The sequence below is a fragment of the Typopeltis vanoorti genome, chromosome 22, assembly GCF_054136105.1.
Source record: "Typopeltis vanoorti isolate ZY-2024b chromosome 22, IOZ_Tvanoo_1.0, whole genome shotgun sequence".
Classification (NCBI taxonomy): domain Eukaryota; kingdom Metazoa; phylum Arthropoda; class Arachnida; order Uropygi; family Thelyphonidae; genus Typopeltis; species Typopeltis vanoorti.
This window is the reverse complement of record NC_143570.1, coordinates 885,446-903,024: the sequence shown is the minus strand read 5'-3', so window position 1 is coordinate 903,024 and position 17,579 is coordinate 885,446. Positions and strand designations below refer to the sequence as shown.

General features: G+C 35.7%; 1 protein-coding gene across 4 annotated transcripts in view; it reads left to right on the top strand.

Moving 5' to 3' along the window:
* LOC150094096 (HEAT repeat-containing protein 6) overlaps positions 1 to 17,579 on the top strand; it is a 446,924-nt gene that overhangs the window by 90,544 nt on the left and 338,801 nt on the right. For all 4 annotated transcript variants that reach the window (XM_090412214.1, XM_090412213.1, XM_090412212.1 and 1 more), the window contains exon 6: positions 1,250 to 1,342. In XM_090412214.1, the coding sequence (XP_090268340.1) occupies positions 1,250 to 1,342 (93 nt within the window). The remainder of the gene's footprint in view (positions 1 to 1,249; positions 1,343 to 17,579) is intronic.

The window sequence follows — 17,579 nt, the reverse complement described above, 5'->3', positions numbered from 1 at the left end:
TGGGAGCATTAAATTCTCAATTTTCAGAAAGCCTACTCATACTGATAGATACCTTCATGCTTCCTCCCATCACTATCCCCCTCAAAAATGTGGTATTATTTCCACCTTAGCTCACCGAGCCAGATCATTACTTACAGAAGAAACAGAAATTAAAAATGAATTCTTTTTTCTTAAAAAAACTTTCATTAACAATGGTTTCTCTCCAAAGAAAATTGATAAATTTCTTTCCCCCAGGCACTCAACTACTTCTGAAGATCCCTCTTCCCCAAGAGCCATCATCTCCTTGCCTTACATCAGCTCTCTCTCACCAAAACTGGCCAAGATTCTCAAGAAATTTAACTTCAAAACTTGCTTCACTATGCTTCCAAAACTTCGTTCATTACTTAGCAAACATAAACAGAAACATCTTCCTACTCAGTTTCACAGAGCCATCATCTCCTTGCCTTACATCAGCTCTCTCTCACCAAAACTGGCCAAGATTCTCAAGAAATTTAACTTCAAAACTTGCTTCACTATGCTTCCAAAACTTCGTTCATTACTTAGCAAACATAAACAGAAACATCTTCCTACTCAGTTTCCAGGAGTGTACAAGATTTTGTGTGATTGTGGAAAGCCATACTATGGGCAGACTGCCAAATCCATCCTTCTACGTTTGGATGAACACCGTAGAGATATCTCCTATAACAGGACTAGAGCTAGCACTCTCTCTAGCCACGTTCTCTTTTCAGCTAACTCAGACGAAGGCCGCCAACACATTGTAAACTGGACTCAGACTTCTAACATCCATGTGTGCTACGATGAACTCGAAAGAAAGATTGTCGAATCCAGGGAAATTTCTCTGGATTCCTCTCATATCAACAACAGCTTGAGTTACAATCTCTCTGATGTACACGTTGCTTCTGTTCAGTACTGGCGCACTCACGATAGCGCGTAGTATACGTTTGTTTGGAACTCATACTCGCATTTGTTTTTCAAACATGCTAGTCTTTTTATACTTGTTCTGTTATTACAATTTTAAGTCTGTAATTTTTTTATATATTTCTTTGATTGTGATACCTGAGGATGTTGATCTATTCACCGAAACTTGTAAACTAGTAGTATCTTTTTAAATATATTTGTCATCTTTTTATCTCTTGGTAACAGTCATTAAAACTTTTTCATATATATATATATATATATATATATATACATGAATTCATTAACATTCACTTGGAAGAAAATTTAGAAACACCTTTTATTTTTATTACAGATTTTAGTAAGTGCTTTGAAAGGTTTTCAGAACCTTTTGGTATGGTATTCTGTTCCTGCTCATCATTTAGGAGATTTACTTGGAACATTAAAGGTAATAGTAATATTCTATAAAATTTAAAGAATTGTATAGTCAACTAAAATAAATCTATGGGTTTATTTATAAACCATATAAATATAAACCATACATAACTTTCTATTTTGATAAAATTTACCAGAGGAATATTTTGTTACAGTGGAAAGTTTACTGTAGTGAATTTCCTTTAGAATAAAATTGATTTTAGTGGACTTTGGCCATAACATTTTGGCACCTTGTTATGGTAAGGAAATTTGTTAATAAGCTGTAATGAGATTTGATGCTATTATTGTGCTTTGTATTCACTGTTCTTTATTTTATAATATTTTATCATGTTTTAAAAATCAAATATTTAGAGTTATTAAAGTTATATATGTTGCTAAATATATACTGTAGAAAAGTATATAATTGTGTACTAGAATATATTAATATTGTGCCACTTTAATCATGTTTGTAGAACTTATTGATAGCGTATTTCTGCACTAAGGAAAGGAGTACAAATTCATTTTGTGGGTATCAGTCAATGGATATTTTTTAGAATTAATCTAGAGTCAGAAAAGAAAGGTGTATGTCACATCATTGCAAATTGCAATACAGAACTTCCTTGCATAAAAGAGAATGAAGACACCATCCTATTGTAATGGCTTCACACTGATTTTTTTCCTTTTTTTATACAATAAAATTTCCAAAAAAACAAAAGATAAATATTTTTACACCACAGAACAAACCTAACCAAATGTACTGATGTTGATAGTTATTGTGTTTATATTAATTCTTTATTACAGTACTATATTACTAAGTTTTTTTTTTTCATTATACCATATTGTAGCTGTGCATGTTCTGTAAATCCTGCTATATGTAGGTAAGCATGATGTTTAACTGTACATAATGCATAGACAGTCAATAGGATATTGTACCTATATAGACAGTAACACACTGTCAAAATTTGGTAGTGTTTGACTGTCTATGCAGATAGATTATTCTTTGGAATTATTATTATTATGATTATTATGAAGAGAGAGGGCGCTGTGTAGGCATACGAACGGTTGCATGGTTGTATTGCTGGTCCCGTTTTTATAGTTTTAATGTGGTTCTAACTCCTGTTTTTAATTTAAAAGTGTCATACAGTAACTCTACTTGTCACGCTGAAGACAGTGACATATAATTCATCAAAATCGGCCAAGTGGAATCCAAAATCTGAGTGTGCTAAAAATTGAAGCGTACACTGCGGTTGCTAACGAGTATAGAACAAAAGACGTCGGCATCTTTGCAGCTGTCCAAAGGAAGAAAGGTGAGTCATGAAGTGCAACAAGTGTGTCAGAAGGAATTACCGTCCAACGGATGTTATATAACCTGAAGGAAATGCCATAGGAATCTTCACTTTACATGTTCCGGACTTTCAGAAACAACCTGGCAACGCAAATCCAATGCCAAACGAGAAGAATGGAAGTGCCTAAACTGTAGAGAGAACAAAGAAACGCCACCACCCATGACGCAAATGATTACGCCGGAGGAAGAATCGGACAATGAACTGAACAGACAACAAAATACCAGTGAGTCTTATAATTTGAGTTCCGTAAATTTATTACTAGAAAAAGGTTTAGAAAATATAAAAGCCAGCTTGGTAGATCTTGTCCAAGAACTATTTGATAAACAGAATAAAGAAATAATAAAAAAATTAGCGAATATGAAGAGTTTGTTCAATTTAATAATTCAAAATTCGAAGAAGTCTTACAAATGGTAAAAGACATTAAAACCAGCATTAACGCATTAACTGACAGGCAGCACAAATTGATAAAAGACACATCGGAACTCCGTCAAGAATTTAATTCCCTGAAACTACAATACGAAGTTTTAAACCAACAACAACATAAAGAAGACGTTGTCATAAACTGTCTTCCAGAAACCGAATCCACAGAAAACCTCAGAGACGTAGTTTTAAAGTTAGGCCATGCAATTGACATCCCCCTACAGCATAATGATATTCAGACCATAAATCAGTTTCCCAGGAAGAACAGAAAACAAGGCTCACCATGACCTGCATCAGTCATAGTTCCTCTGACAAGCAAGGCTACAAGAGACAATCTCATAAAAGCCAGCAGACTGAAAAAAACCAGTAGTCAAGGATTTAGATGCATCGCAAGACAATACACCAATCTTTCTATCTGAGTATTTAACACCTTTCAATCAGAATCTTTTGTACCAAGCAAGAAAAGAAAAAAGTATCAATTTTTATGGATCAAAGATGGCAAAATATTTTTGAGAACGTCACAGACTTCAAAGTCTGTACAAATAAAAAGCTCGGAAGATATGGAAGGTTGCCAGAGTGAAACAAAAGACTCCAACTTAGTTCAATAAGAAGATCTCAACACAACAAAAATGAATGTGAACCAGCAGATAGATGTAATTACACCAGAATACATAATTGTACTTTCGATTCACTTGATGCATGGAAACAAAACACAGTACATGCGAGAGGTCTCTCAATCTTGCATATTAACATCAGAAGCATCCGAAAACGTTGGTTATTATTACAGGCTTATCTGAGGAATTACAATGATATTATTGATATATTGATTCTTACAGAAGTATCCATAACTAATGACGAAGTAACTGCTTTCCAAATTCCAGGCTTCCAACAACATAGATCATGCTGCCAAACAAAAAAGAGGGGGTGGAATATTAATATTTATCAAACAAAAATTAATAGCAAAAGAAACGGCCTATCAGTTACAATAATAGACGAAGAAATAGTCAACCACGAAATAAGAAAAACAGACTGGGAACACCTAGCATCAGATTCAGCAGATATCTTATACAACAACATTAAACTCACACTGGAGGAAATATATAAGAAAGCTACAAAGAAAGTCAATCTGTTCAAAAACAACACAAAATCCTTGGATAACACAAAACTTAATCCTAGAAATACACAGAAAGGATGCTTTATGGAAAGAATTAAAGCGATATCCAAATAACACAGCTTTAAAAACTGAATATAAGATAACAAGGAATCACCTTACAACACAAATCAGAAATGCAAAAAGAAGCTACTACAGAGACAAACTAACCTCTGCACAAAACAACATGAAACAAACCTGGCATCTGATCAATGAGATGCTAGATTTTGTTTCCAACACCACCGCCTCCGAAACCATAAAACACAGCTTCATGAAAGACGCAAAACCTTAAAATTAGTTCTCATCCAAGATGTATCATATGTAACCAAATGCATGTAATGTACGTATCACATGAAAACCAATGTATGTGTTATATGTAAACCAATGTACGTAATGTAAATATCACATGTAAACAAATATATGTATGAAATGTATATAATAACTGTAACAAATGTATGCAATGTAAAAAAAAATAAAAATTCTTTTAAATGTAAATCATGAGTTTACACTGTTTGTGAGAATAAGGAAATATAATATTTAGATTGCATATGTGTAAATACTGTTGTATAATCACACCTTTTCAAACTTGAAATAAAAAATAGTAAACTACAATATGTAATATTATACAACTTATGTAACTCTGAACAATATAATTGTAAATTATTATTATGATTGTTATATAAAAAAAAAACTGTTATCATCATTACTATTTAAATCTCATTATTATTATTATTATTGTTGTTGTTCTGGGGAAACTCGAAAGAGTCGACAGACTCATCGAGGGAGGCCCTAACATCATGTCAAGAACAACTATTCAACATTCACACAGTATCTATCATACCTTGCCTTGAACTCATTCACGGTCGTAGCACCCACAACAGACTCTGGAAGCTTATTCCACTCATTTACCACTCTCCAAGTAAAGAACCTAGCTCTAACACCCTTGTCAACCACGCTCTTGCCCAGCTTCCATTCATGGCCCCTAGTCCTCCCACCACCAGTCATATTTTCAAAAATATCTTCTGGATCAATCTTATAAAAACCCTTCAGTAATTTGAATGTCTCAATCATATCACTCCTCCTTCGCCTATTGTCCAATTTCTGCAACCCACAAATCTTCAACCTATTCTCATAAGGTTCATTCCACAAACCTGCTATCATCTTGGTCACTTGTCTCTGGACCCTCTCCACTTCCTCCCCATCACGAAGAAACCCTGGTGCCCATAACTGGGCACAGAAGTCCAGATGGGGGTCTTATCAAGGCTCGATACAGAGGAACAACAACTTGTTCGTCTCTGCATGTTAAAGTATTTTTCAGAAGCCAAGTGATTTGGTGAGCTGTTTTAGTTACTTTTGCAATGTGCCCCCTAAACTTCAACTCCCTATCCACCAACACTCCCAAATCCCTGGCCTCATCAATCTCCTGGAGTATGGTTCCACCAATGCGATATACTGCTGCTATTCTTTTCACCCCAAAGTGCATAACCTTACACTTTGCCACATTAAATTGACATCCATTTTTCCTAGCCCAGTCCTCCAAACTATCCAAATCATCCTGTAAAATTTTGACATCCTGTGCACTCACAATTGCTCTACCCAACTTTGCATCATCAGCAAACAAGTGAACACTTCCTCTCAGATCCTTTCCAATATCATTGATGAACAAATTGAAAAGCAGTGGTCCAAGAACAGAGCCCTGTGGCACTCCAGTAGTCACAAAACGTCTTTTAGACTCCACTCCTGAATAAACCACTCTTTGATATCTCTCCTTCAACCACCCTCCTATCCATCTCACCAACCCTATATCTATACCCATCTGCTCCAGTTTACTGATTAGGGTTCCATGTGGTATCCTATCAAAGGCTTTGGCAAGGTCCAGTAGTATCACTGTAAATCCATTACCCCTATCCAATTCAGCCGTCACTGTGTTATAAAACGTGAGCAAGTTACTGAGGCATGATCTACCCTTCACAAAACCATGTTGTCCCCCATACAATATCCCATTTTCATCTATCCAATCCTGTATTCTTTTCTTGACTAATTTCTCTAAGACCTTGACAATGATTCCTGATATGCTAATCGGTCGGTAATTTACAACAGCAGTCTTGGAACTACCTTTATGCAGTGGAACTATTTTCTCCTCTTTCCACCCGCTCGGGACTAACCCAGACCCGAGACTCAAATTAAACGAAATGGTCAAGGGTACTGACAATTCTTTAGCTGCTTCTCGTAGAACACGAGCTGGTATACCATCCAATCCCACAGATGTATTGACATTGAGGTTATGCAATAGACTACTCACCTCCACTTCATTAACCACAATTCCCGTATAATCTACTGGTTTATTCGTTTCTGCAATGTCACCACCTGGATGATATATTCTTGCAAAGTGCTCACTCAGTAACTCAACTATCTCAACTGATTCAGTTACCTCCCTACCATCGGCATTCTTTAAAATCAATCTGCCATGTACATTTTTCCTTTTACTTGCTACATATCTAAAAAACTGTTTAGGATTCTCTTTAGCCTGCATGGTCAATGTTCTTTCGTAATCCTTTTTTGCTTTTCTTACCACACTCGTTACCCTTCTGGCCTGCGCTTTATACTGTTCATGTGCCTGCCGGTCACCCTTCTCCTTAAATTCCCTCCATAGTTGTTTCTTTTTTTGCAGCTCAAGCTTAATGGTGTTATTCATCCATTTAACCCTACTTGATTTATTATTCGGACTCTAGGTATACAGTCAGCCATTACTTCATGCAAGCACTTCTTAACTACCTCCCATGCACTATCAACTTCTAGTCCTTGCAGTTGTACATGCCATGGCACTGAACCAATCAAACTCCTAAGCTTGTCATACTTTCCAGCCCGATAATTCCACATGTACCCTGTCTTAATTGAAAATTCTACACCTTTAGCCACCTCCCAAGTTAAGACCCTATGATCACTCTCACCGATTGGTGGCAATGTGGTCATATTTGTTACAGCCAAATCCTCAGATGTAATTACTAGGTCAAGCACTCTCTGACCCCTAGTATTTTCCATTACATGCTGTCGCAGATAGTTATCCCTTAATAACCGCATAAAATCCAGTTCCTTCCTTCCGTGTGTCCTCTCCTCACTCCAATCATTGCGACCATAGTTGAAATCTCCCATAATAATCACCCTCCTTCCACCCATTTCTTCTATTTGCTTGTGCATACTGGTCTATAGCAGCACCCAATTGTATATTTAGTTCTGCTAGCCACAATCTCACACCAAATGGCTCAAATGTGCTCTTTTCTCTATCCTGCAATTCAACTTCTATTCTCCTTGGCTGGAACTCATCAGCTATCATCAGCAATACTCCTCCCCCCATTTTATTCTCTCTGTCATTCCTGAACACACTATACCCATCACATTCAATCCCACTAGTTATATCATCTACAGTCAGCCATGTTTCACTAATACCTATAACCTGTGGTCTGGAAGTGCCAACCATGGCCAAAAACTCTTCCTTCTTGTACCTAATACTCCTAGTATTAGTGTACATGAATTTAAGACCCCCATTAGCCCTAACCCTACCTTGATGCCTTATATTAACTATCCCACTCAGATTTGTTGTCCTTATTTGCTCTGGCATATTATATTCATTCTTACATTCAACTGCCTCCATAAGGACTGTATATCTACTCCCCCCCCTTAACAAATCTAGTTTCCCTGAATTTGCACATCCACTACATTCAGCAACACTTTCTCAAGTCTTCTTACACCGTAACCATTCAAATGCAAGCCATCCATCTTATATAGATCCTTTCGCCCATCAAATTCATTCCACACATCCACAAATTCCACACCACTCGTCATCCATAACCCACGCATAAAGTCATTCGCAATTATGGCCCTCCTTTTAAACATTTCACTGTCATACCGTGGCAAAAGACTAATCATTCTAACTCTCTCACTCTTTTCTTTTGCTACCTCAAACAATTCATTCAGGTCTTCTATCATTTCCATTTTATCTCCTTTCAAATCATTCGTACCTGCCACAACAATCATTTCTTTCACCCTTTCCTTTTGCTCTCTAATAGACTCAGTTACTTCCTTTATGGTCGCACCAGGTTGGTACGATTTTGTCAAATCCTCTACTAACACACCTCGTACTAACGAGTCTCCATACAGCACTCTATCCTTCATTTTGTTCATGTTCACATTCATACGTCTATTTTTCCTGTCATACCTTTTATTATTGGTTGGTTCATTCAGTCTACTTTTGTTCATGCACTCTAGCTGCTGTTTTGCTCTTTCTATCGCACTATTCAACAACGCGATCTCACTCAATGCATCTATCTCATCTTTTTTATTCTCTGAGAAACCATTTACACTATCATTCACACTTTCTACATTACACTCTCACAATTTTCATGTACAACCTTGCCGTTTCTTGTCATATCCCTATTTCCTTCATTCTGAAGGTTGACAAAAATATCACACTCACGATCCGAAATACACTTCAATTCCTCATTCTCCCTACATTTTCTGCATACATTCAATCCTTTATTATCATCTAACCACACTCCGACCGCACTCCGCAAAACGTACATTTCACAGCTAGTACGCTGACTCATTTCTTTTATACTACCGTTCTTTGATAAGGATGGCGAACCATCATTACTGGCCGCTATTTTCCTTCGCACAGGTGCCATACTTATTTGCAACGTGTTTTGTCAAATTATATGTTATAACACACCAAAAACAGACGCACTAAAATACGCAAGGCAAACAAAACAAAACTACACAATATTAAGTAATTTGTAATTTGTATCGATGACTGAAAATGATACTTATCTTATCTGGAGCTTGCATGAACACTACACATTACGAATTCATCTAGCGGCGACTTCCCGACATAGATTATGTTATAAAACACTTTAGTACACTAACCACGCTAATAAAGCTCCAATAATATACCAAAATTACACACTTAAGCCCATTACATTGAATCCAAAACATCAATAAATCAACAAAAATCACAATCTCTCAGGAGCTCTCCGATAGCACGTCCGTTCACCAGCTAGCCTCGACACCAATGTAGCACATTGTAGCACATTATATGTAGCACAAAGTGTGCTGAACCTTGTAAAATAATATACTGAATAGATGATCATTGTACATATGTAAATATTTGAAAGAACAATAAAAAAAAATACCTATTTATGCATATTTAGTATTATGCGATATAATACTACATATAATACTACGTACATATGTAAATAGTACGTATGTATATATGAACAATAAAAATTTGATTGATTCAAGAAAAAAAAAATTATTTGCTGGCCTGGTTAGCACACCCACACTCCAACCAACAGGTTGCAAGTTTGAATCCCACTGTGGACATGAATGTTTGTGATTGTCTTTAAGTGGGAGGTGAATTTCATCACCTGGTGTGATGAAATTCATCTACATCCCTACTTATTGGAGGCCTGAAGTGATTTAATAAAGTTCCATGTTTGGTCTCCAGAGCACGGTTCCTTGACTAGGCAAAAAAATTAAACTAAAAATACATTATATATATATATATATATTTATATATATGTATAAAATAAAATATATATAAAATTTTTATGATTTTATATAAAATGATAAAAAAAAAAATAGATAAAAATTCTTAGCCCATCCACGGTACAGAATGTACTATATATTTGCAAATAACTTTTTGTTGGTAGGAGCAATATAAAAAAAATGTTGCATGTTGTATACATTTTACAAAATCTATATCACACTGTTAAAATATACCTAACCAATGTAGCACTGGATAATGCAAAAGGGCCTCTGGGGACTCTCTTAAATAGGGTATTTGTGAATTAACCTGATGTTATTCCAAAGGAGTCTGTGGACGATTTCAATATCATGTTGCACAAGTCTGGACTAGGAGTTTATTATGCTGAATGGTCATAGTATTTATTGATTCTTCCTTCTTTGTTGATAATTGAGAAGAACCTATCTTTATTGGCTCTCTTAAATAGGGCATTTGTGAATTAACCTGATGTTATTCCAAAGGAGTCTGTGGATGATTTCAATATCATTTTTCAGAAATCTGGACTAGTAGTTTATTATGCTGAATATAGTCATAGTATTTATTAATTCTCCCTTCTTTGTTGAGAATTGGGAAGAACCTGTCTTTACCAAAATAAGAAAGACACTAGATATACCTTGGGATTTCTCAATATTTTGAAGAAATCATTCTGAAATATGTGATATGTATGAGATGATAATTGAATTTCAACTGTTGCAAGGTTGGAGAGAGAGAGAGAGGCCCTTTCTCTCTGCTCGGTGTAAAACCATGTCATATGAATAAATCCATTCTTCTTTTGGTCACACAGACCATTCAACAAAGAACAGGATTGCTGAACACTTAGAGTTTCATTTGCTCTATCAAACTTCACAAATCTAGACTAGTCTAGTATGGTGTTCATTTAATCAGAGAATCCTTTTGAAATAGTTTGTTTTATGGTCCATTAGTAGCCCAGAGGATTGGGCCTATAATGGATGGGTGAAGCTTAGTACATATATATTTTCCAGTAAGTTATCAACTCTGTCTTCTTATGATATTGCCCATTTAACTAACGGTGCTTTAGCAAAAATTAGTAAGTATCCCAATTTAAACAAAAATGAAGATATCCTGCAGAAGGATATTTTCATTTTTGCTGGAGGAATGCCAATTACTAAGTGTAGATGACCTTCATTATTGGTGAAATATCACTACTTTCCTTTGGAAGTATGAATCCAGTAATTGCATGCATTTTGAGTGAATGTATCCTTTATTGGCATGTCAGACATATTATAGTGACTTAGAATTTCCTCAATTTCAGAGTGTACAGTAAATTGGTTCTGTAGCTAGCTGCAGGATAGAACATAATATATAACATAATTCTCCTACCAGATAATTTAGCTGACCAGATAATCCTGCTGTGACCTACCCAACCATTCCTGAAGAGTATTCAAAAATATAAAAAGCACAAAAATCTGATATAAAATCACTTCCATATCTATTTCATCAATAGGTGCAGCATAAACTCAAACATCAGAAATTATTTAAAGCTAATTACTGAGTCACTTACTACTTATTGAGGAATTATTAGAGCCACAATTCTGCCTGTTTTAATCCTAGTTCTGAGTTGAATATTATCATTTCACTGTGTTTATTCAACAGGATAAAGCTTGTCAAATTTGATGTGTAAAATACAATTAAAGAAAGAACTATAGTTATTTGAAAATAGCAAAGTATGCCCAAAAAAACATTGGTTTTCATTTTCTTCTTTTTCTGTCTCTTTCTCTGCAGACACTGTTACTAGTGTATTTTCACCTGATTTTCACTCAGTTTGGAATATTATTATTATTATTATTATTATTCCTAACCTCTATGGAGTCATAAGACTCATTATGAGAAGTTTCTCATAGGCAGTTTGTCATATCACTCTAAATTAAAGATGCCAAGAAATTACCATATTTTTCCATGTATAAGATACCCTCATGTATGAGACGAACCCTACTTTTTTGAACCCAAAATTAAGAAATCAATATTTTAAACATAAAACAGAACACATTTGATATATTTTTTAAATATTCAAAGTATATTTAATAATTAGGTAATATTTTTAAGACACATACAAAGATGCATTTTTAGGGATGCATTTTCTGGGCCAATTTGGTTCATGTTCTCATGGCCAATCCTTCTCTGCTCATGAAGTTGAAGCACCATTTTGCCTTTCCTGTGAAATCAATTTCAGGTTCATTTCTCTTGCAAACCTTTTTGCCTCATATTGAATAAGCTTGGTTGACACACACATATCCCACTCTGGTGCTGCTCCATAATCCAAGTCTTCAGCCTCTGCTCCAAGTTTGGCCATTTTGCTGGTTTTCCTCTTAAGGCCCTCTTCTTTTTTGGCATCTTGAGTAGTTCTTTCTGTTTTCTCCACTGTCTAATCATACACTCAGTGGGAGGATGTCCAAACTGTCACTCTGAAGTTTTATTTCCATGTTCTTTTGCATAATTGATGACTTTTAACTTGAATTTTAAAGAATATGAAAATCGTTTTTTATTTTCAGACATTTTTATGGGCTAGTGCTCAAAATAATGTTAATGCATTAGCTTACTCCACCAATGAGTTACAGACATATGAATGCTTTCAGAGTTCTGATTGGTTTATTCATAATCAGCTGTTAATGATGTCAATCGACAGAATTAACAAAGGCTAGTGATTGGCAGAAGACAAGTTCGCTGTCTTCTGCCAATCTGTTCGCTGAGACAAGGTACCAGCAGTTTCGCCATGGCAACCGTGGGTTCTCTCAACATGGTTATCCCCCATGTATAAGACGACCCCCAATTTTTGGTCTAAAAATTTTAGAAAAAGTATCGTCTTATACACGGAAAAATACGGTGTATTCTATCCAAGTGTAAGCAAACAAAGTTTTCACGTGAAGTCACTTCATGACTGGGCTACTTGTATATAGAGGCTAACGACTTCAGATCATTGCCTTAGTATCCAATGCAAAGCACATATCCTTACAGACATGCATAATGCTATGCATTATACGAAGAGACAATACCCAGACCAGTTTCGAATTTTATTCAGGTAAAAAAGTAAAGGGTTGCCCATCATGGGCCTAGAGTAGTTAGTATAGGGAGTGCAAGAGAGCCTGATAGTATTAGGAGAAAGATAGATAGATAGCATGGGAGATAGAGAAAAGGCCTCAGCTCTCTTATATCATCATATAGCCAAAGGCTATCAGTTTTCCTTTTTCATCAATCTCATATAGGTGAACAACCAAAAGACCAGTTGAAACTAAAGCGCAAAGATAACTGATACCTAGGTTATTAGCTCCCCTTCTGGGTTAACTTCCGTGAGTTGGCCTTCTCTGCCTGGGATTGCTCTCCAGTCATTCCTGCAATTGACTATAAGACCACATTAAATTAAGAAGATGGAACTATTTAAAAAACCTCTCATAGCAAGAATAGACAGAATTCCCCCCCGGTGAATATTGCATAATGTGGTGGTCTATACCATCTAGTGATAAATTTGATATCTCCTAGTATGCTTCTTTCTAAATACAAAAATCATCTGACTGAACAATAAAATTTCCACAATACAATATTATAAAGCATTTGAATGTCATATTGCTGGTTTTCAAATCCATGTTTCTTTCTAACCTTCCATAAATGGCATTTTAATTCATTAATTATAAAAATCAAAATTCTCTTCCCATTGCTGACGGGTGTAGGTATTGTAAAAAAATAACCTGTTTTGTTGTAAGTAATGGAATGCTCAACATATTACATAAATTGTTCCAAATACGCAGGGCAAGAGGGCAGCTGTAGAATGCATGTTCTACTGTTTCCAGTCGGTAACAAATGTCACAGATTGGATCTCTAATGTTAAAGTACCTCCATATGATGGTATTGACTGGAAGGCAGCCATATGCAATTCTCCAAGCAAGATCCCTCCTGTTAGGGTACCCTTGAAACTTCAAGTTTTGAAACAAAATATTGTTGTCCATACCTAACTGTGAAACTTCGCAGCGATAGAGATTAAAGATTTCTTTATACCAAATTTTACTTTTTTTAATGGAAATAATGTCAATTCCAGAGTGTTTTACCAGTTTTAGAGTTAAGCACAGAGTGTTGTAGTATTCAGGAACAATGTCAGCTTTTGGACCTGTATAATCATTAACTCCAAACAGGGGAAGATGAAAACCCAAGTAATACCAGAGAATTTGTGATCAGCTGCAATATTTTATGGATTTGTGAAGCTGCATTGCTTAAATAGCAGGATTTTAAGACTGGAAGTCCAAATCCTCGTGCTTCTGTGATAGTTGAAAAAATTCCTTTTTAACTTCTTGGTATCGGCTGGACCAAAAAAATTGCAGAGGTTTACTATATAATTGCTTTTCTTCAGCCTGTGATTTGTGGAATATTTATTATGTACTACTGAGCAGGAAAGATTATGGTTTTGAGTACTATGGATTTAGAAGAAAAGGAGAGTGGCCCTATTTTCCAGTCTTCTAACATTTCAAAGGTTTTGTATATAAGTTCTTGGACTGGTAATATTGGGTAAGTGGAGAAGGGAATTCCAAGTATAATGAGGGATTCTTTCTTAGGGATTAATCCAAAAGGAATGCCTTCAAGATCCTACTTTCCACAAACTTTTAATTTTGTCTTGTCTGCATTAATAATTAATCCACTGTTTTTGCTGAATTTTTCCAAAATACCAAAAAATATATATATGGAATCATTATCCTTCAAAGTTCTCACTACATCATTGGCATATGCTAATACCTTATTTTCCTTTATAGTTGAAGGAACCGTTATTCCTCGTACAGTATGTGTATTGTTGACTTCCTGTAAGAAAGGTTCAAGAACCAATGCAAAGAGCAGTGGACTGAAGGGGCAACATTGCTTGACTCCTTTTCGAATTTTTACCTGGTCTGACAGGAACCCATTAACTAGGAGGTGGGTTGTTGAATTGGCATAGGCCCTTTTGATAACAAATAGCAGTTTTTTTACCTACACCAATTTGCTGGAGGATGTGGAATAGAAAGGGATGCTGGCATTATCAAATGCTTGAGTAAGGTCTACTGATAGCACTGCCATCGACTGCTTTTTCATGTTAACTAAGCGGATTAGATCGTAGCAGCAATAGATTAAATTCTACTGCTCGACCTGGTACTTCGTACACCTGTGTGCTTTTAAATATGTATCTCATTCCCACTTTAAGCCTGTTATTGATAATGCAGAAAAATATCTTTTAGTCAGTATTAGATAGAGAAATAGGTCTACAGAAATAATGCTACACCACCAGCAAATGCTTTATTTGAGCTACTATAAAATGGTCGCTGTGATACTGCTAAAGTCACTACCCATACCTTTAATGAGATCTGGGTAGTGACCCTTCCCATAATGCATTGCATTATTACATACTCAAAAGGATATGTGCTTTACATTATGGGATGCTGAGTCAAGTGATGTGAAGTCATTAGCTTCTATATATGAGTTGCTCCAGTCCTGATTATATTTCAGGTGCAAACTTTGTTTGCTTACACTTGGATAAAGGATTAAACTAAGTATATACCATATTTGCTGGCGTATAAGATGCACCCACCTTTTTTGTACACAATTTTTAGGGAAAAAAAGATTTTTTAGATCCTCTTCCTAATTCCGCCAAGTTCTTATCATTTTGTCAGTTGGGGGTGGCCCGAAATACCTCTCTGCAGCCCTGTTTCCATGTTCTTTAGCTTACGCATGTAGCTTGTATGCAATATTGTAGCAATGCCGACGTTTCTCAGCCATAATTTGCCAAGAAATTTAGAGAAAATTTAACGGCAGAAATTTATCACCATTCACAACAACTGCGACAACAATTGGAAAATTTAAACGAACAGGAACATAGCTGTGATCATCGATGACAGCACATGCACATCTACTGAACTCCATGTAACTGGAATACTCTCACACACCTCAAGGGAGCAAGAAAGAAATCGTGTAATTCGGAACAGAGAAAATTTCCAGAAATGAAAGTAATAAAAAACTGAGTATCGGTGTATAAGACGCACCCTGTTTTTCAGACCTATTTTCAAAGGAAAAAAGTGCATCTTATACGGCATCAAATACGGTAATTTTTTGGCATCTTTAATTTATAAAATACTCTGAATTAGAGATAGATGCTGAAAGTTTTTTCACTTGGTTATACTATAAATTAAAGATGCCAAGAAATTATATTTTTGGTTTCATCCTTTATCCAAGTATAAGCAAATAAAGTTGATGTGTGAACTTCTAGGTCTAGCTCCCACTGGGTGGTTTCACTGATGAGACCATTCAGACAAGTTTTGATAAAGGTTGAAACTTGTCTGGGTAATGGCCCTTCCCATAATGCATAGCTGTAAGGATAGGTGCATTGCATTATGGGATACTAAGGCAATTGTGTGAAGTCATTAGCTTCTATATACAAGTAGTGTCCCTGTCGTGAAGTGACTTCATGTGCAAACTTTGTTTGCTTACACTTGGATAAAGGATGAAACCAAGAATATAATTTCTTGGCATCTTTAATTTATAGTATAACCAAGTCAGAACACTTTCAAATATCATACCACTCCATAATCTCATTTATTGTCTGCACTCTCACCACCCTCACTACCATTCTCTCAGGCAGTGTATTCCATGCTGCTCTCCATACAAAAATGCCACTTCTTATTCTCTTGTTTCTTTCAGCATTATGGTAAACACCTCTCAACAGGTTAAATGTCTCAATCATATCATCTATTTGTCTTCTGTCTACTGGACCCTGCAGATTACATGCTTACAGTTTGTTCTTATAACTAATGTTCTGCAATCCTGATATCATTTCTGTTTATTTCTAGTTCATGTTGTCAACTGAAATCTGACAAATGATGAATGCTATTATTAGTTTATTTTTTCCTTCAGATTTGTCTGAAACATTTAGCATTGTAAAATTTTGTATGGAAAGAATTTGTACAAAATTCTTATATACCGATTTTACTTGAGAAAGAAAGTCAATACAACACAATACAATACAAAATACTTGTAGTTTAATTAACATTTTTTCATAAGTGTTTTATGTAATCTGGTAAAATATTAGAATGAATTGCTAAATTATTTGACTGCTAATATAACAAAGAGATAGCCCAGACAGGATTAGAAATGTAAACCTGAGGCTATCGCTAGGCACTAAGGTCAACGAGTTTTTTCCCCCCATGACTCAGCGATTTCGTAGGGGGAAGGAACCTTTAGAACATCTGGGGAACTCGATCTGAAGAAGTTCCAAAGCCGTGAAGGTAGAATAAAAAGGAGACAGGTGTTCTGCTCCTGGTTCTCTGTTCCTGACTTGTTCCGGTGTTTGCTTCGAAGAGGTTCCTGGGTCCAACCATTCGAAGGATGGGGGGAAGGATATCCCGCTAGCAATATTTCGACGATGATCGGAGATTTTTAGTGTCTGTCTGTTCGAGAAGTTCCATCGCGAAGTTCCTTAAGCGATCTCCAAGAATGCTGTATCATTGTACCGTGGAATAGTGTCTGTTTGCAGTTCTAACAGGAAAGAAGAAGGTTTTGTTCGTGATCTCCAGGATCTTGAATGCTGAACTGGCAGAGAAAAATTTCAAGTAAGATTAATGTAGAGCTGTTATGGATTGTGAACCTTAGAGCAGGGATTGTTGATTATATAGTTGCTAGCATGTTGTAAAGTTGTGAAGTCGGAAAACCGCACTTCTTAATTATTGTGAAATAATTGTCTAAAGAATTCTAAGCAATTGTTAATGTTAAAAGATCATTGTTAAGATTTAATGTTTGAAGGAGAGATTGAATG